The sequence below is a fragment of the Plectropomus leopardus genome, chromosome 9 (genome assembly GCF_026936395.1).
Source record: "Plectropomus leopardus strain MGB_pleo_1.0 chromosome 9, ASM2693639v1, whole genome shotgun sequence".
Lineage (NCBI taxonomy): Eukaryota > Metazoa > Chordata > Actinopteri > Perciformes > Serranidae > Plectropomus > Plectropomus leopardus.
Window position 1 is genome coordinate 30,119,754 of NC_142184.1, and position 19,765 is coordinate 30,139,518.

Sequence of the window (19,765 nt, forward strand, 5' to 3'; positions counted from 1 at the left end):
TGATTGATTAGATTGGATCTTTTCTTTTAGTTGCGTCATATATCCATAAAAACAACAAGAGCAAAAACAAAACAACAAAAAGCAACATCCAGGCTATTTAAACCCCTGTCCTAAACAGTGATTGTCCAATTAGAGCTTAAAGGGATACTTTGCTGATTTTTAATTAGCTTTGTATCAAAACAATGTGGATAGTGTGTGTAAATGAACTGTGGGGAACTTACTTCCATCCAACCACTGACTAGATATCCCTCCTCCCTCTATGGCAAAACTATGCCAGATGATGCATATTGATGTAATACACCTAATTCGGTCGAGTTTTGCTGGCTCTCCTGGACCATTGCGCAAACAACAGTCTGTAACTTCCCTGTTTTTGTGTTGCCCACCACCCATGCCGTCACTGTGGACAGAGAAAGTATAGAAGTGGACGAAGACACAGATCCGCTTCTTTCTCTCTCACTCTCAAACTTGGGACTGAAATCCAATCAAACCATAAATCTTGGCACTACAGAGCCAATATGAATCATGATTGTGTTACTGCACTGCCTATTTCTCGCCTAAAATGTCATGTCACATTTAATTCCCTGTTAAGCTATAATAGCAGGATTCTGTGATCAGGAAGTGGATACCATACTGCTTCCTGCACAGTGAAAAAAAAAAGGCAGAAGAAACTGAGCGCTGATAAAATATAAACCAATATTCTGTTTTGTGTGGCATATTTCTTGCCTTCTCTTGCATTACGTCACCCACCAGTAAGTGAAATTATTGGTCTATTGTAGCACTGTGCATTCTGGTAGTTGTAGTTGTAAGTATTCGCGCCTTCCTTCTGCTTAGAAAGCCTAGTTTTATAGAAAGGCCATCATTCCTACAATATAATTCTTTAACCATTTTACACGTGTGCAAATTGAAAGAAAGAATTGAAAAAAAAGAAAGAAATCAGCCATTTCTTTCAAAAACATGGGAAGAAGAAAATGATAAACTAAACAAGAAATGAAATAGTTTAACAGAAAAAATCACAGGAAAATAAGCAACAAAATAAAACAAAAAAAGAAAATGGCTCCAGGAAAGTGCAAAAAAAAAAATTTTGATTACAAAATATACATTCTTTTGTAACATAATTTTAAATTTTTAATTTTAAGAAGTATATTTTTCTGGACATTGTTTTTTCTTTTTTGGATAATATATAATCTCCCCACAGCTCATTCTCGAGTCATTTCCTTGTCACCTTTGAGTATTTATTTTCACTTCATGCCAAGTTGCTGATTTTCTTTTTTTCTCCCCCATGTTTTCAAAAGACATCAAAACAATTTTCTCAGGTTCCAGAGGTTTAAAGTGAATAGGATCTGAATGCAGCATAACAAAAAACTGATGATGCAACTCAGCACTGGAAGTCTGCCGGGTCTTGGATTTCTGCATGTTGAGTGTAGGTCTGTAGTAAGAGTGATACACTGCATCTCAAGAGTTTGGAGGGTTGATTCTTTCGAGACATCAAGTGCTTTTGTGTGCTCTTACTGTCATAAATAATTTTTATAGTTGCTTGGTTTGCTTTGGTTGGCTTTCTGTCTCCAGCTCCTGCTTACTTTCCCCTAGCCATGGGCCCTCCTCTCACCTGCCATCCTCAAACCATCCGACTTTCTTGCCAGTGCTTGTCACCTGACACTCCCTCCCACCTGGACACCTGTTTCCTCTTTACTCATCAGCCCTGCAGCTGCTTGGCCTTCCCCACACTCCTCCTCACCTGTAGCTCATTCCCTCACCAGTCACTCACTACATATACTGGTTCCTTTGTTTTCAGATCATCATAGTTGCAATGTGGTTTTCTGTTTGTCTGTCTGACAGCTGCATAAACTGGCCTTTTGCTGCTTTTCTATCAGCATGAGTCTATCTATACTCTCACTTCTGTCATAAACTGCTGAAATAATCCTGCTGCCTTGAGAGTTTGCATTTGGCTTCTTCCCTTATTGCCACTCTCCTTAACCCCAGTGTCACTCTAAGCTTTACACTTTAACATAGCAGTGTTCTTATACTTCCGACTTGTCAAATAAGGCAGCTTGTTCTATGATCCTACACTTCTAACTATGGCTACATTCACAGAACATGCAAGTGTATCCCAAATCTGTTTATTTTTTATCTTATTTATTTTTACTCTTCTGTGACACAGATCTGATTTTAAAAGTAGTGTGGGAACAGAAAAAAATACATTTTTTCCAATCAAATCTGGGCCAGTTTCATATGTGATCCTAAATCTAACACATATCCAATCACTGGCCATGCGACAGCAGCGAGCACAGTCATATCTGAAATAGTGTGTGCTTTTCCCGTACACCCATGGTTTTTCAACGTCATACATCAATGTGCAGGCACAGATCACTCATCTGTGGTGGGCTGCCATGGTTGCCAGCCAGAACCAACTGCCAGACACTTTCTGATGGGGACAGCTTGCCTACAGGCTGGGATAGCCTTGTCGTGAGACGCTGACAGACATATTGGAATGCAGCCTTGAACATTCTAAAGTTTTGGAAAAACCCTCCATATTGTGCATATTTGTTATTTGTTGAAACTTTATGTTTTTAATTTTTAATTTTAAGCTGTGACAATGCTGTGGTTAATAGGCGATTAGGTATCGACACAAAAACTAGTTAGAGTGAAGAAAACGTGTTTGGGCAAAAAATACCTGGACATGTTTTTAACTATTGTCAAAAAACACCCACTATTGTCTCTACGAACAGGGCTAGACATGTTTCGTATTATTGTAAAAAAATAGATAATTAGTCCCGAACTATGATAATAAAAAATTGTCACTTAAATTGCTATAAACAGAAATGAACATGTCCCAAACTATCATTATAAAACACCCACTTTTGTTGCTTCAAAGTGGCTAGAACTGTCAACTGTTTCTGTCGCTACAAAAACAGTGTACATGTCTCAAACTATAGTTCTAAAACATCCATCCAACATCCAACACAAGTGGACATGACTGGCTGTCCTGAACAATTGTTAAAAAAATACCCACTTTTGTCACTACAAGCCATCTCACCTAGGTGGCATGCCATCGGCCATCCCTTCCTCCTCCTGATGAGAAACTCAGCTCATATAGGGCCTGTAATCTGAACTATGTATAAAATGTACAAATAGAACATATCCCTGGTTTGCAGAAATGTACAATGCCAACATTATACTCTGTCCACTGGCCTGGACATTGACACGGATCATCAGCCAGTGGGGATTCTGACTGTTTCATCCTTCCTTCACTCACCTTTGTTATCTGTCTGCAAATCATCAAGATAGAAATCCGTCTGCCGGTTGCCCAGGACGAAGGCCAGGAAGGAGAGGATGAGGGCGTCCAGGATGCCCATGATGGCCAGCATATAGGCCCAGCGAACAGAGCAGTCGCCCAGGGAGTATTTCCCTGTCTGCTCCCCGCACATGTCCCGGATCACCTCGGCGTCCCATCCGTCGGGGAAGATCATGCAACCCAGCACCAGGCACACTCCTGCAGGAGGTCACAGAGGGGGACAGAGCAGTGTTGAAGTGAGAACTAGGATTGGGAATGGGATATTTTGAGTATGAAGACAAAGACTGAGGTCAAATAATCTCCTTTCTAAGCCACTTCTCAATGGAAAATGTCATGAGGTTGAGGAAAGATATAATGAAGAATTCATGGCCTCAGGAAAAGAAAACCACAGTTCTTTGACAAACCAACTGCTCTTACAATAGGCTCCTTAATTATGATATGGTGGATGTTTTTGACTAAGTGATGCTACAATGTTCCAAAGCTTGACTAGGTCTACTAAAAGCACATATTAGTTCTATTGATTCTTATAAACCAGCACTGATTCGAATGTCTGTCCATGTGTTTTTGAGCAAGCTCTCACATGTAATTTTTTTGCTTATAGCTACTCTTTAATTGCTATGTTGTGCACTCCCAGGACTGCACTCATACTGTATTCATATATGTTTGTGTTTATGCGCAATTTTAACCTTTCCTTCACTATTGTCAGTCATAAACGCAGGCTAATCCCAGGAATAACCACACCATAAGACCATATAGGCCATCAATTAAGATAACTGGGCTATTTATCTATTTACCTTCTTTTTTTAAACTTATTTTTATTTATTTATTTATTTTTAAAATGCATTAATTAATTATTTTTTTTGCTAAATGTCAAGAAATTTCGTGTTACTCCTTTCTTGTTTTGAAAAGATCTAAAGCCAATTTGCTCAGGTTAAATCTCTCCTTTTACAAATATTGGCAACAGTTTCATGATATTTCTTCATGAAATATGTCATATTTCCTCGATTATTCAAATTAATCTTCTCCTAGCAAGCAACCACAATCACAGCTTCTGTGTCAACTGATAATGATGTAAGCATGATATCAGGTTTATGATACTCAAGATCATTTTCACAGATGAACTCCACTCTAACTTTAAAGTTAGTGAGTGGGGTATTTAGTGACATATTTTATAGCATGGAACAAAATGTGAAAGACCTTATTTTAGGCATTGACCCCCACAAAAAAAAAAAAAATCGGGGTGCTGAAATGGTAACTCATTTCCAGGTTTTAGGGACTCAATACTGGGGCAGTATGTTGGTAAGGGGAAATATTTGTGTGGATTCCGACGCCTCTCCAGGTGCACAGAGGTTAACAGTGAGACGGCAGAAAGATGGAATACATGCACCGTATAGATTATTCACCTGGAGACAATCAAGTATGCGACAGAATTTAAAATATACAGATCACACCAGAACCTGCACACTCACAAACACAACAGAGCGCACACATATCCACAGGCACGTACTGCACAGTACAAAGCCCTCTGGGGAAATGCATACATGCAATTTTAACGCTACAACAAAAATGGTAATCTATACTTTACACCTCAGCTCATTCATCAAAGTGAGCATCACTGGGGAGCTGATTGTGCCATATTCCTCGCTCACCAGCACTCTTTAAATAGCAGCCGGCCTGTGCCTACAGGGGCTGTAAGCAAAGCAGTGGGCTCTACTGGGAAATGGGGAACATACATGGCGGACGTCACACTGGATCTTCATTCCAGACCAGACATGTCTTTTCCACGGGCAACATCGCTTGTGATACACATGAAAAGTTGGATGGATTTGGCTGAATTTGTGATTATTAAGCTTTAGCCTGTCTGGAACCCCATTGGTGAGCAATTGTGAATATTTCAAGTGACGTGTTTGCCATGTGTGTACAGAAGGATGTCGGGCAGCATTCAAACACAGTAGCTGTTGTGTGGAATGAGGCATACAGTAACACAGAGATATCACTGACTGAAATGTAAAGTTGAGGATTACAGCATTGCGCTGGAGATGTTTGTTAGTTAGCTCGTTCAGCATGTCAGGGTGCATCACACAAATGCTGGGAAGTCATTGCTCTGGACCTCTAAATATACTGAACTAAAGTTTTTTAGCCTATCCAGTATTACTATGTGCCACCGGGCCCAGAAATACATTTTCCCATTGACTTACGTTGGGAAAGAGATGTCTGTAAATCAGTGGATAAGAAATTGTGCGGAAATAGAGCTTTTTGTTGTTGTTTTTTTTTTTTTTTTTGCTTCATGCGCCACCAAGCAACTTCCATTGGAATGAATGGGGCCCCACCACTGGTGCTGTATCCAGGTCTCTTAATACATCCATGACCGAGTCCCATGTTAAAAAACCCAACTTAACAGCAGAAATAAACTTGTTTACAGCCTGGTAGAAAACACGGTTTTGGTATGTATAGATAATTTCAACATTCAGGACAACTGCACAGAGTGGGGCCCCTTCAGTGACAGGCAGTCTGGCAATAGTGTTCCCTGACTCAGATCCACCCTTCGCTCCGACAAAGCAAATAAGTAAAGTAAATAAACATGCTATTTTAATTTCATCTGGACTTAACAACATGAATGAATTTCAACAAAGTGCAGAACAGCAATAAAATGTTGTGCTTGTGGGGTCTGAACGTGATGGATCTGAGTACATTAAAGTGAAGTCCATTAGTCATGTGGTTGAACCCTGTCACATTAGTGATTCCCTCTGAAGACCCCGTGCTTCACCCACTAGCCATCCATCAAGAGAAAACGGTGGGTGGTGAACTCATGGCAACAGATGAGGGAGGATATCGGATTAGTCACCACCTCTCTGTCTAAAAGCAGAACGCCATGCGAATATGAGGAGTCTTATTTCAGGCTGAGACGTACACGGTTTGAAAATGTGACTGCTCCTCTGACAAAATGATTGCGGGCGTAATGAGAGAATGTAATGAGAAAGAGTATAATGACAATAATACAGTAAGTAATGAGAGAATAGACGAGCAATGGAAGCAATCATCGTGGGAAATCATCATGTTATTGGCTCCTTTTATTACCTTTATACAAGATATTAACATAGATGAGAGATGATAAAATCATTAAGTGAGTAATGAGCATCAGGTAACATGTTTTATGGATTTTTGATGAATGTCCCCCCATCTGGCATGAAACTCATCCAGAGTTATTGAGTGTAGGCTTTTTTTTTTGGAATGTGGATGCGGAAGGATCCTGATGGGCAAAATACTTTAGCCTCATGGCAGTCCAATAATTTTCCTTTGTAGTAAATGTTATTAACTGTTGTTTGTTTTTTATAATGGTACAGTATATGTTGTGGAGCAGGCACCAATTTTGTTTACCGACCTACAGCGTAAAAGGAATACAGTGCTTTTGCTTTTGAGTGATTGAAAACACATTTTCCGAATGAAATCATACTATGGCATGACGTTTAATATTACGATGTGGTGTCATGTCGTGATGAAAATACTGAGATTTCATTTTCACTACTCCTGCTATTGATTTGGTCAGGAACTACAAAACTGTACTAATTGCTAAAGCTCGGAACAGGGTGACATCAGACATTCAGAGAGGTTGTAAATAAATCTGCAGGTTGGTCAAATTTTGATGGCGATCAAGAAAGTCAAGAAATCAAAACCCACAACAGTCCTCAACAGTGGAGTTTGTTTGGACAATAAGCCTCCACTCCCAGCTACCCTAAGTGGACTTTCTCACTTTTTTTACGACAGCTGTTGCTTGCATTTTTAATTTAAAATGCTAACGCCTGGTGCATCTCATACTACCACTTAAGGTTGCCTCAATGTGTCAGTATTTGACGCCGAGGGCCACTGACCAAGATTTGGCATGTGACAAGTTTAAAGTAAGAGTGGGTTGACTGAATGACTCCAGTCAGCTTTTCTGAGAAGAATTAGTCATTCAACAAGTCATTCATTCATATACATAGGCCCAATAATTTAGCTTTTATACATATGTAGCATATTGTAGAAAACCCCTTTCTTTGTGGACTGCAGGGCAGTATAACGGTAATGACCGTGTGACATGATCTCGCTGTGGCCTCTACTCTTTCTGCCCTTCTTCTCCATCCTCAACTCAAGCGTTTAAGTGGGCACCAGTGGGCTAAAAATAACCCCCACCTTCCCACAACCCAAGAAAAGCCCTTTGAAGTTGTTGGGGTTTTTCCTCTTCCTTCCTCCCCTCCGCTCTCTCAAGACACTGCATTCTGAACTTGGAGGGGAGGAACTTCAAAGGCGGCGAGAGGAGGGATCGAACAGAGAGGGAGGATGGGAGGCAGCAGAGAGGCAAGGAGAGAGCTGGAGAATGAAAGGGAAAAACGAGTCCTATGAAGAAGGAGAGAGAAAGCAAGATGGCTACTGCTGCTCCACTCCATTATGTCAATTTTCTCATCTCAGTTCATCACTCCATGTCGTTCCTTTTCATGGCTGCGTTCACAGCCCGTCAGCCGCTAGAAACAAGGCATCAAAGCAGATCAAATTAATGAAAACATTTGGAAATAAGCTGCCAGGACATGTTTGTGATCCAACTAGGTAAAATGACTGTGAAACAATTTATTTATAGTGCCCTAAAGTTATTCATAGACATATTACATAATAATTTTGTCAGACTTTCTTATCTACACGTCCACACGGATCTTATTCTTCATTCAAGACAAACAGCCAAAAATGATTATATAAGAGCTCTAAAAATACCATCTGTGTGCTATATATAAGTGTGAAGTAGTTTCGATGGGAGCAGATCCAGGCCCCACAGTATTCCTCCTGAGCAGCTCGACTTGGCACGACCATGACGTCATCCGACACTGTGTCATGTGCTATGACTAAGTTACTTTATGGTACCGGTCCGTGGTTCAGTCCGTGCACCACAGTGGGAATATAAACACACCATCACACATAGACACACATTCATACATGGTAGTTGCCATTCAATTTGGAATTTAAATGTATTCAAACCAGATTAAATCTACTATACTTTTGACCATAAATCTCCCAGTGGATGCAGCCTGTTCTTATTCCGAAGACATCAAATACTGCTGCTTTTGCAGTGCTTTCAGTGTAAGATCCCACTGCCAAAAGCCAACTTTTGATACACATGATACACCACTCCACGGTAACAATGTAGTATAAGGAGCACAAAGGTCCCTGTAGGGTGTGGGAGGGGTAGTTGATGGACTGAACAAACCCTGGACTTTCACATGAGAGTCTGGTGTTTGCTTCCTGTCTAAATACATTTTTTTCTTTCTACACCTTACCATGTGCCCTTGCTACCTAATCCTTACCATACGTGCCATCATGCATTTTTAACATCTTGGCAATGGCAACCAAAGTGGAAAGTCGAAAGTGGAAAGTGGAAAGACTGTCAAGTGAAGAGTGAAAGTCTGCATGAAGAAAAAAGGCTGTGGGGGTGGAGGGGTCGAACAAACACTTCGTAAACCTAATCTTGTAATTTTACTTGTCTACACCTAACCTACATAACTATGCTTGCCTAAACCTAACCTGTTTGCTGGAAAGTTAGATCATATGTGTGTATATATATATATATATATATATATATATATATCCAGCATCCAGAAATCCTGGAGTCTAAAGGCCACCAACAAGGCACCATTGGCCAGCAGTTTCAAATCCAACACAGACCAGCGGAGTGGAAAGGTGTGAACATGACTTCATTAAGAGATCGCCATGTCCGGTCTATAATGTAATAAAGCTGTCTGAGGTCTGCCCTTCCTTCTGCTACTGTGTCTAGACCTTGGCCTGCTGTCCTCCATCTATCTAATGGACGGCCTCCTTGCTGATATACAGAGCTTTTATTGGAGTTGGGATCAAGCCTGTTGTGTGTGAGTGTGTGTGTGAGTGTGTGTTTTGCTGAGGGGGCACTTTACAAGATGTTGCTGCCGCCAGGGTTCACTGGCCCACTTGGCAAGGAGCTTTCACTCTTTTTTCCCCCCCTCTTTCATTCTGTCTCTACACTCTGTCACTCCGACACTACCTAAACGATCTCTATGCTTTTTTGCTGTTTTTAAAAAACATTTGTCATTTATTGATTGTAGTTGGGGAATGTAAGGCTTTTTCTATGCCAAACTTCTGAACCTACCTAACATGTTAAAAGTGATACCTTTACCAAAATTCTTTGTGGGAAAACCCAACCTTCCGTTCCCCCCTTTATCTTTTCCTCGCTCATCCCCGTGTCCTTCAGTGGCTGAGGAGGAAGTTTCTGGCTTGAGTCCCAAATCTGGAAAGTGGATTGGCAGGCACACAGAACCTGAACATATTCATATAATGTGTCATCTCACAAGTTCAAGCATCATTTTCATTGAGCCACATGAAGCAGCTTTGTGATATATTGAAGGATCAGTGAACGCTCCCCTCTGGCAATTTATCTAATTCATAATTAGAGGAGGAGTGTCTCTGTGATCCAGCACTGATGCTGAAACCACATATTGCTAAATCTTAACACCATACCACAGATGCCATCCAGTGGCATATAATAACAACACGACTGGTTCTGTCCGCTCTAACATCAATTGATGCTGTCCACCAAAACAAAAATAAATCTACAACATCTCATTCCAGAAACAATGTCCAGGTTTCCCTGGATAATCAAACCAGTCACCAGAATAAATGTTGGCATTGTATGTTTCTGCAAACCACAAATATGTTATCACGCAGTCACTACTTAGTTTCTTTATGTTTCAATAAAGCTGTGGTTAACACGTGGTTAGATTTAGGCATAGAAAACATCTGGTTTGTTTTGGTGTAAAAAAACTGTTTTGGTGGCACAATCTGAACTGAAAATGTAGCAATGTCTCTGTAAAAAGAACAACTTCTTCATTGCACTATCACAGCAAAAACAGCAATATCTTGGTAAAAAACAAAAACAGCACTTTTTATGGCACAGCAAAGGGGTAATTGGCAAAAAAAAATGTTGGAAATGCTGTGCCATCTCTGTAAAGAAAGAAAAAAAAGAAAAAGAAAAAAAGAAGCTAATCCTGACACTATCCCTGGGGAAAACAGAGCAACGGGTCACTAAAAACCATGCATGTGTGGTCGCTATACAGTAGCTGGAAATGCAGTGATATCTCTTTACAAAAGCAACCACTTTTGGTGGCACTTTCCCAACTGGAAACATAGTGATGTCTCATTAAAAAATAACTGCTTTTTGTGGCACTATCTCTTGTGGAAACAGAGCAATAGTTCATTCATAAAAACATATTTGGAGGCTAAAAAGCAGGGACAATATCTCTGTAAAAAAACATCACTTTTTTGGCACTATTCAGGCTTTAAATGTAGCATTTACTAAGTTGAAAAAAAAAAAATATATGGCACTATACCCAGTGGAAACAGAGTGACAGTTGACTAATGAAAAATCATATTTTGAGGCTAAAAAAGCTGCTGGAAATGCACAATATTGCTCTAAAAACTGCTCTTTGTGGCACTATACCTTGTGCAAACACAGCAATGATTTACTAAGAAAAACACCCATGTTTGGTGGCTAAAAAGCAGCTTGAGATGTAGAGATGATTCTACACACAAGTGGTTTTGTTGTTTCTCTGTCTTGAATCGTGGTCTGTAGTTGGTTAGCTGCTTGGTAGACGTCTCGCCTACTTCACACCATTCACTATTCCTTCGTCCTCCTGCTGAAAAAGTCAGCTTATACACTACGTCACAAGAAACATCAATATAATACGTATCAAGCATAATGTATCCATGGCTTGCAGAAACGTACCATGCCAACATTTTCTCATGACTGGGCTGGAATAATCTACAGCACGTAAAGATGAGTTCCAACAAAATGTCACAGTGCGGCGGATTATCTATTGTTATGGAGTCTAAAAATTGTGACAATTAAGTCCAAAAACCAACTGGAAAAAAAAAAAAAAAATTAGTGGGTTACCAGATAACTTTAGCAAACATGAGAACATACTGGCAGGTTCGATTCACACAGAAGCAATCTGCCTACCATATCAACAGCTATTTCATTGAATTACTTCATTTAAAAAATGCATTCAAATGCTCCTGGTCAACTGAACAAAAGAAAGGAACCACTGCATTGATGGCTCTGCACAGTACATACATGAGTGAAAACACCCTGATCATAATGTGATCAGGATGAAAACCTCGGCTGCAAATCATCACAGTCATCTTCAAAAGAATACAGTTTGTTTAACAGCCTGAAAAGCCTCATGTGAAGCCAGATACACTGAAAGAGAATGAACAATATATCCTTTTGAAATTGAGGTATATGTGATTCAGTAAAGATAGCATATTAATGAGGAGCACGGATGATGCATAGCAGAGAAATTTCAGTTTTTTTCTCCTCATACTTATACATCTTATCAACATGCTTTAGGGGCTTTCTCCCTCTTTCTTTCTTTCCCTTACACACACACACACACACACAGAGACACACAGTGACAATGCTGAGAAGGGTCAAAGGAATCTATTATTCAGCTGTCAGGATATTTTTAGAAACACCCCGGTGACTTTGGAATTATTTATTAAGCGCCTGATAATTAAAACATGTACGTTTGGTTGGGAAAAGCCGGCCAGAAATCACAGAGAGAGAGAGAGGGAGAAAAAGAGAGAGAGAGAGGCAGGGATATCCCTCAGGGAACCTCTTCTTTCTCTCTCTCTCTCTATCTGTAGTTCTATATTTAACTCGACCAATGCAGCATCTATTTAGCTCCTGCTGGAAACACATGCATGTGGGCGCATTAATCTACATACTGCACGACCACACATATGAAGCTGTACGCATGGACAAACAGAAAAAGCACACGCATTTACTAGTACAGAAAAAAAAAACAACAAAAACACTACACTGGCTTTGGAGAGGAGAGAGAAAACACTCTCATTAATAATTCAACTCTCACACCATCAGATACACATTTACCCGCTGTCTTACATGCTCACGTGAACAGACGCATGTGTGGCCACGCAGACACATGCGCTAATACGCACACACACACACACACACACACACACACACACACACCCATAGGAGCAAAGGCATACCGTCAGCATTCACAAACTCATTCACTCACTGTGTTTCACTCACTGTCATTCTGTCTCTCTCGCACGTGCTCTCTTTCAATGGCTCTGCTGCTTCCCTGTTGCAGTAAGAAATACTGTATGCTTCATATTGCTTGTAAGAGCAAAATGCGACATGGTCTGTGTGTGAGTGTGTGAAAGAGTGAGAGAGCAGCAAAGAGACAACATGGGTTATTTCTCAAACACTACCTATTGCGTCCAAAATATCATACTGACATGCTATTTACGATACGATAAGATAAGATATGATACGATGTGATGCGATGCGATGCGATACGATATACTTTATTGTCCGTGCAGGGAAATTTATCTTGGACTCGGTATGCTAAAACAGTGCAATTCCAAAGTCATCAATTTTGCTGCTTTGTCAGTAATTTTGTTGTCAGACCACCACCGCCACCTATCATGGCGGTACTGTTGGCCTCCTGGTGGCATCAGTTTGTAATGTGGTTAGATTATTATACGCCATGTCAGTGTCAGTTCATAACCCTGGCCGAATGGAACATGTCATGGGGGTATAATATCGGCGTCAGCTTGAAATGCTGGTCGTGATGACGTTATATAAGGAGCTGGAAATACCAAATAAGGCCAGGTGGGACCTGTGGTGGAACACCTATTTCTTTGTCGACTGTAATTTTGAAGCCTCAAATCTGACCTTTCAACCATTGCCATGTTGTTTTTTGAGAGCCAGAAGTGAGCAAATTTTGGCAAACTGAGAAGCCGAAGGCACTATCTGCAGCCAGCCTGTCAATCAAAGTGGCCCGCCCTTAGTTATATGTAACTTTAAGACTTAATGAAATGTAAACCAGTGACTTATATAAAAATTGTACCCCCGAGCCCCAAGTAAGCTATAGAGACTCAAACATTCATTCTCTTTTGCTTTGTTTTTTCAATCTACCAGACTTTAAACAAATTTCTGTTTTAAAGATGGGCATTTTAACATAAGCTCCCATGGAGATTGACTAACATCTGGAGTCAGTCTCAAGTGGTTATCAATTAACTGCAATTTTTTGACACTTCCGTGTTGGCTACATTTTTTAGCTCTGGAGGATGCTTCTTGGTTTGAAAAGATACATACTATTGTTAATTTACACGAAAGTTTGCTGAACATATCATGTACATATTAATAATGTAATGCATAGTGTACAATTTCAGACGCGATGTATGTTTTATTCTTTTCAAAACGAAGAGGAAGTTTAAATGGGTTGTTTCGGAATATAGTGACATCCAATTTTGTCTTTTGGTTTGCAAACTAAACACAAAAACTGTGGACAAGAAGGCAGCCATGCAGTTTTAGGATATTTATGGACAATATAATACACCTGTCCAGCATCCATAGGAATTGTGATTATATTAGACCAATCCATGATTTTTATTAAATACCAAAATTCTGTGTCAATGCAGGAAAAAGTGTGCCGTGTCACAACCTGACTCAAAGGCTGCAAAAAAGCAGAGAGAAAACTTGAGCTGTCTGCTACAAAAAGTCATTTATTGACTACAAACACAAGCCAGTGTGTAGAAATCAGTAAATCAGGAATGTAGTAATCAGTAATGTAATGTATAAATGTATAGCAGTGAATGTGAATAACAAAACACAAAAGAAAAGAAACCAGAAGCTGTCATAGTGCCCAGAGAGAGAGACAGACTTCAGAATGAGAGAGGTGCTTGCAGAGCAGAGCACACTGGGCCCAGGTGCAGCTCATAGAGCTAACAAGCTTCCATGCAGCACCTGCAAAACACAACTGCAACTGCACTCCTAGGAGCAGGAGGTGCTCACACCTTTAGGGTTGTTTGGCCCTAGTTTTGACTGTGTGTCACGCACTGTTTGCACTAGTCAGCCCTTCTTGGATTGGGGCATTCCAGCCAATTTAGCATGTTGTAGTGGAGTTGGAGATAATAAAGCCTGTTGGTGAAATGAAATCACTCAGATTGGCAGTTCAGCTCAGTGCACAAGAGGAGAAATGTGAAGGAGGAAAGCAAACAAATGGCCAAAGGCGGAACAAATGTATTATGAGGTAAGATATTTTTTAAAACTATTGAGCTTTTTAGCAAAAACAGTTTGTAATTGTGTCATTGTTTGCTAGTACAGGTTTTCCCAACTGGTCCAGCCATGGGGTTCCAGATTTTTCCTTAGTCAATAGTTAAAGGCCACACATAAGATAAACAATTATATATTCAATTTTATTTCACAAAATGTAAACAACATGTTAGCTTAGAATACAATGGAATCAATCATATTGAAAGAGTAATCGCAAACGGCACTTCAAAATAAAAAGCTTTTGTAGTGGAAATCCTAATATAAAATGAAGACAACTCTGTCTATCCGTCTGTCAGTGTGCCTCCATTTTTCTCCTGACGAAGCCCTTTGTCTCATTCACCCACTGCCTGTGTCCATTTTATATGAAAATATTTCATAAATAACTTGCTTCTTCTTCTCTCCATGAAGTCAAAGAGTGAAAATATGGACAGCGCCACATTGCCAATGCAACACGCACTGTGGTCACAGATGGAATTGCACCTTGAATGAATGAATGATTTTTTTAGCCTGTTTATTTGCATTTTTGTCTGTTTCTGATACAGTAAATCAAACCAAATTGAGACCATAGTGACTGGAGTGAAACATAGGGCTGGCATCTCAAGCTGCTATATTAGGTCAAAATGGCATGTCATTTGGTGTGCACATGCTATCTAAGCACCTCCGGAGCACCTACATTTATAGGCCCTCTTACAATGCACAACTTACAGTCATTTCTCCAAAAGAAGACAAGAGTCCAGGGTGCAACAGAGTGTCAGAAATAAGATGTAAGCGAATTCCAGGTTCTGAAACCCTGGAGACAGAGCTGCTCTGGTGGCATTTAAACTACATATTCTATCAAGCGAAGTGGCATATAGATGTGAAAATTAGTGCTAATGTGCTCAGAATATGACGTGTGGGTTTTTTTCTTCACCAGCGATGTGCTCTACTCTCTGGTCTATGTCAATCCTGAAGAATGTGTGGATTTGAGAGGACACAGAAATGGTGAGTAATGGTAAATAATCATTAAGTAATGATGCATTTCTAGTAATAGCTCCAAATATTATGTACATAATACTCAAGGGAACAGAAAAATAGTAAGCAATATGCATATATTAGGACATTATAAGTCATAAATATTTGTATGTGTCATTTAACAGGTGATTCAGAGTTAATCACAGACATGAAGTGTCACTATGCTGCTGATTCTGCAAAGTACTGTTATGCTTCCTCTGTGTTTTTTTGTGCTCTTAGCTTCTATGTGGTTTGTTATTCTCTGAGCTTCTCTGTGGTCTGTTGTGCTCTTAGCTTTTCTGTGATTTGTTATGCTCTGAGCTTCTCTGTCGTTTATTGTTGTAAGTCTCCACTCATAATTATTAGTGTGTGTGTATCCTACTGGTTACCTTCTCAATGCCGTTCTGCACTTTGCGGAATGCGCTGCAGCAGGAGCATATAGTGTCACCTGCCGGTTTCCCCCCAGTTAACACCATTAGCTCTGTCAACACTGTTGGTGTTGTTTAGTGCTGTTTCTGGGCTTAACACTGCTTTCCATAGTTCATTTAGTAGCTTGTGATTTCGCTTGCATTCATTGGGGGCTATGCGGTAGTGAATTCCTAATATTTTTTTCATGTGACATCAGAAGTGACCATATCTGGGGGAGAGGCTGGCACTTTAGAGGAGCGAGGGGTGGATCTTACTGAGAAGCCGAGGACACTATCGGCAGACAGTCTGTCACTCAAATGGCCTAAGCTTAATTATGAATGACTTTAAACCTTAATGAAATATAAATGGGTGAACTATATAACAATTCACCCCCGTACCGTTTTTGTAACAGGCTGCAAACATGTTTATTTCTGCTGTAAAGTTGGGCATTTTAACATGGAGGTCTATGTAGCTCTCTGTCTTGGAGCCAGCCATAAGTGGCCGTTTAAAGAACTGCAGTTTTTAGCACTTCCGTGTTGGCTTCATCTTTCAGCCTGAGCAGTTGCTGCTTGGTTAAGACCTGCCTTTAAGGTGCAATAATCAAAATTTTTTTAACAATATATTAACAATTAGTTTAATCACTATTTTGGCTATAATAAGTTGGCTATATAAGTGTTGCTCAAAAAGAGAAATATGTTACCCACAGTATACACCTTCATAGATCTGTAAGCTCTATGGAGCCGTTTATTTTGGTTTTGTGACGCATTATTCTGCTTTTTTCAACCCTGTTTGGCTCTGATAAACCCACTTTAGACTACATGCCCAGCACTAAAGGACAAGGTTAGCAGCTGGTGAACATAACAGATCATTTAGAAGCTAGAGAGTCATTTATTTCCCTCAGGGGTTGGTAGAGACCAAAAACAGGACTAAAAGAAGTTAATATTGGATAAATATTGGACTTGCCAGGTGTCAGAAGATACAATTCCAAATTAATTCTAATGTTTCTCTGTGTATGCTATGTAATTAGGCAGCTGTTTGGCGACATGTTAACCACAACAACTTCCACCCCGAAGAACCCCCCCACCCCTAAAAATAAATTATAGTTGCTGTAATAATATGATATCAAACATACTGTTACATACTTTTAGCATTAGGTGGTTTTCATTCATGCTTTCTATTCCTGTCCCACTATTCCATCATTTTCCTTTCTTGCTATTACACACACACACGCACGCACACGCACGCACACACACACACACACACACACACACACACACACACACACACACACACACACACACACACACACACACACACACACACACGCCACATGGAGAGAGACCGAACAGTCACTGACAGGTCGTTTCTCCCAGGACAGCTCCTCCCCTGTGACACGGCCCATGTCCTGCTTAGTTCTATTTAATATTGCAACAGACAGGGAAAGACGTAAAGGGGCGATGGAGGCATGAGCTGATGGAGGACAAAGAGAGTCATCAGGCTGCAATGGCTTGTGGGCTACTGAGCTTTCCTTTAGTACCTCATTTCTGCTGAAAGGAGGGAAGAAAACGATATGAACTGGGGACCGAATGGACAGAAAAAAAGAGGAGACATAAAGAAACAAGGTAGACCTCTCAGTGTCTGTGGGAAGGTAGAAATTAATTTTCTTGCACTAAATTCATCTTTGTTCAAAGAAATGCGAGTTAAAACTAAAGCTCTAGTAGTTTTCCCAGGAGCCTTTCCTTCTGAATTAATCTAAATCCAGGCAAAGGTGTGAGCAGCAAAGCTCATCACAGACCTTGGGTGCTTTTGGGAAATCTGTCCCTCCTCTTGTTCTGTTCGTGTGTGGAAAAATGCTGCTTAGTGTAGATTCTAAGTGTAAAATGAGCCCATTAGTCACTTTACCATTGAGGTGGCACACAACTCGGGGATGATGGGAAGTCACCAAGCAGGCAGCCACTTAGAGCCACATTTGGTTTGCTCCTTACTTCATTATTGCCTACTACTAAATAAATATGTATTATTTCTTTGTCCACCTTGAACCCTAATCTGTTGAATATTTCAGTGGTAGCTATTGATGCTGATTCATCCCTGTTGCTGTGGGGCCTGTAAACCAAAGGAAGTTGATATTAATAAGGATCAAATGTTGAATGAATTATTAAAAGAAACATTATCTGGATCATGAGTGGAGGACTTAAAGAGACAGTTCACCCAAAAATTAACACACATTGGTCCTTTCACCTGTAGTGCTATTTATCCTTCTAGATTGTTTTGTTGGGAGTTACAAAGTGTTGGTGATATCTGCTGTACAGATGTCTGCCTTCCTTTGAATATAATGGAACTAGATGGAACTTAGTTTGTGGTTCCATAAGCACAAAAATGAATAAATAAATAATAAAAAGATGCCAAAAATAAAAACTGAAAAACTCAACAGCAATGTCTCTCTCCAGAAATTATTACCTGGTTACTCAAGATAATCCACAGACCTTGTTGTGAGCAGTTTCATGTAGGAACATTTTTATTTTCTATCGAAATACACTCAGCAACTGCTTACCCGCACAGAAGGAGGAGTGCATCTACTGCTAGCTCACCTTGCATCACTGAGCTAGCTAATGTTACAACTCAGACGAGTAGGATGCCATAATTGATGCTTACATTTTGAACTACAATATATTCTAAATTCCAATTTGTCACATATCGCAGCATGTTCACTGGACTTTTGACAGCTATACATAATATGCTAGGTATGCTGGGTACATCTGTTGTTGAAGTTCTGGCACTCCGTGCCGGTTACCTCATTTCAAAATATACTTCTGTTTTCACAGGAAATGTACAGTGTTTGCTTGTTAGATGCATAGTCTTTTTCAAAAAAAAAGTAAAATGTGGGTAACAAACCTCATATTTATGTGAATCTCCTTTTGCAACAAACATATGTTGCTAGGTTGCTAGCACACATGGTTAGGTTTACAAATAACATCATGGTTTGGCTTGACATTGATGGGGAAGCAAACGCAGGGCTCCAAGAGGTAAAGGTATGGTGTTTGTTGGACCCATTAATAACTTTTTCTGCCCACCCAGAGGGGATTTTCCAGCTCCTAAAGTTGCATTATTGTCTGGCTACATTTCAAAGTTGTGCCGTCCTGCAGAATTATAAAGTGACGCCACCTGGCAGCATATCATACTGCCACAAAAGGATGGCTTTTTTCAGTGGTGTCTGATGTGGAAATCACTGAGCAAGTAGAATGTGAACGCACTGTCAAAGGCCTGAGCAGATGCACCCTTCCTTCTGCTCTGAGATACATTTAGTGGGTGTAGTTCAGTAGAAAGAAAATTGTTCCTATTAAACCACTCACAACAAGGTCTATGGATTACCATGAGTTACCGGGTCGTGATTTCTGAAAAGAGACATTGCTTTAGAGTTCTCCAAATGTCTTTTTTGGTGCTTTTAGCACCACAAGCCAAGTGCCATCTAGGTCCATTTCATTGGAGAGAAGGCAGACATCTCTATGGCCGATATCTCCAACACTCAGCAACTCACGCCAATCTAGGTTGATAAAGGGCACAAAAGTGAATGGAATAAAAGCTGCACTACAGAACTGTTTTCAGACGTTCCTAACTGTATCACTAAAAGGCGGGGAAAGATGAGCTAATCATTTGAAGATGGGGATAATGAGGCTCACTTTTAGAGCACTCAAAGTGTTGCTCTAATTTATACACAGGAAAAAAAACCAGAAATAGTTGTGTAGCAAATGCTAAAAGAGAACTTGAGAGAGAAGTTCAAACCGTGCCCAGTTAGTGAGCCAGCTTTGTGACACCAGAAAACCTGAGTTAAGCCCATAAGTGGATAACCCATAAATCTTGCTGTGTGATAAAGGCCCCTGCTGCAGGGTTTTGCAATCAATTCTTCTTGTATTTCTAACAGCAATGCAGAAGCAGTG

At 40.2% G+C, this 19,765-nt stretch overlaps 1 protein-coding gene across 1 annotated transcript in view; it reads right to left on the minus strand.

The window, feature by feature from the left end:
- The window catches only part of LOC121947337 (LHFPL tetraspan subfamily member 4 protein-like), a 35,596-nt gene that overhangs the window by 9,621 nt on the left and 6,210 nt on the right, over positions 1-19,765 (minus strand). Inside the window, exon 2 of the mRNA XM_042492342.2 lies at positions 3,254-3,490. Within this exon, the coding sequence (XP_042348276.1) occupies positions 3,254-3,490 (237 nt within the window). The remainder of the gene's footprint in view (positions 1-3,253; positions 3,491-19,765) is intronic.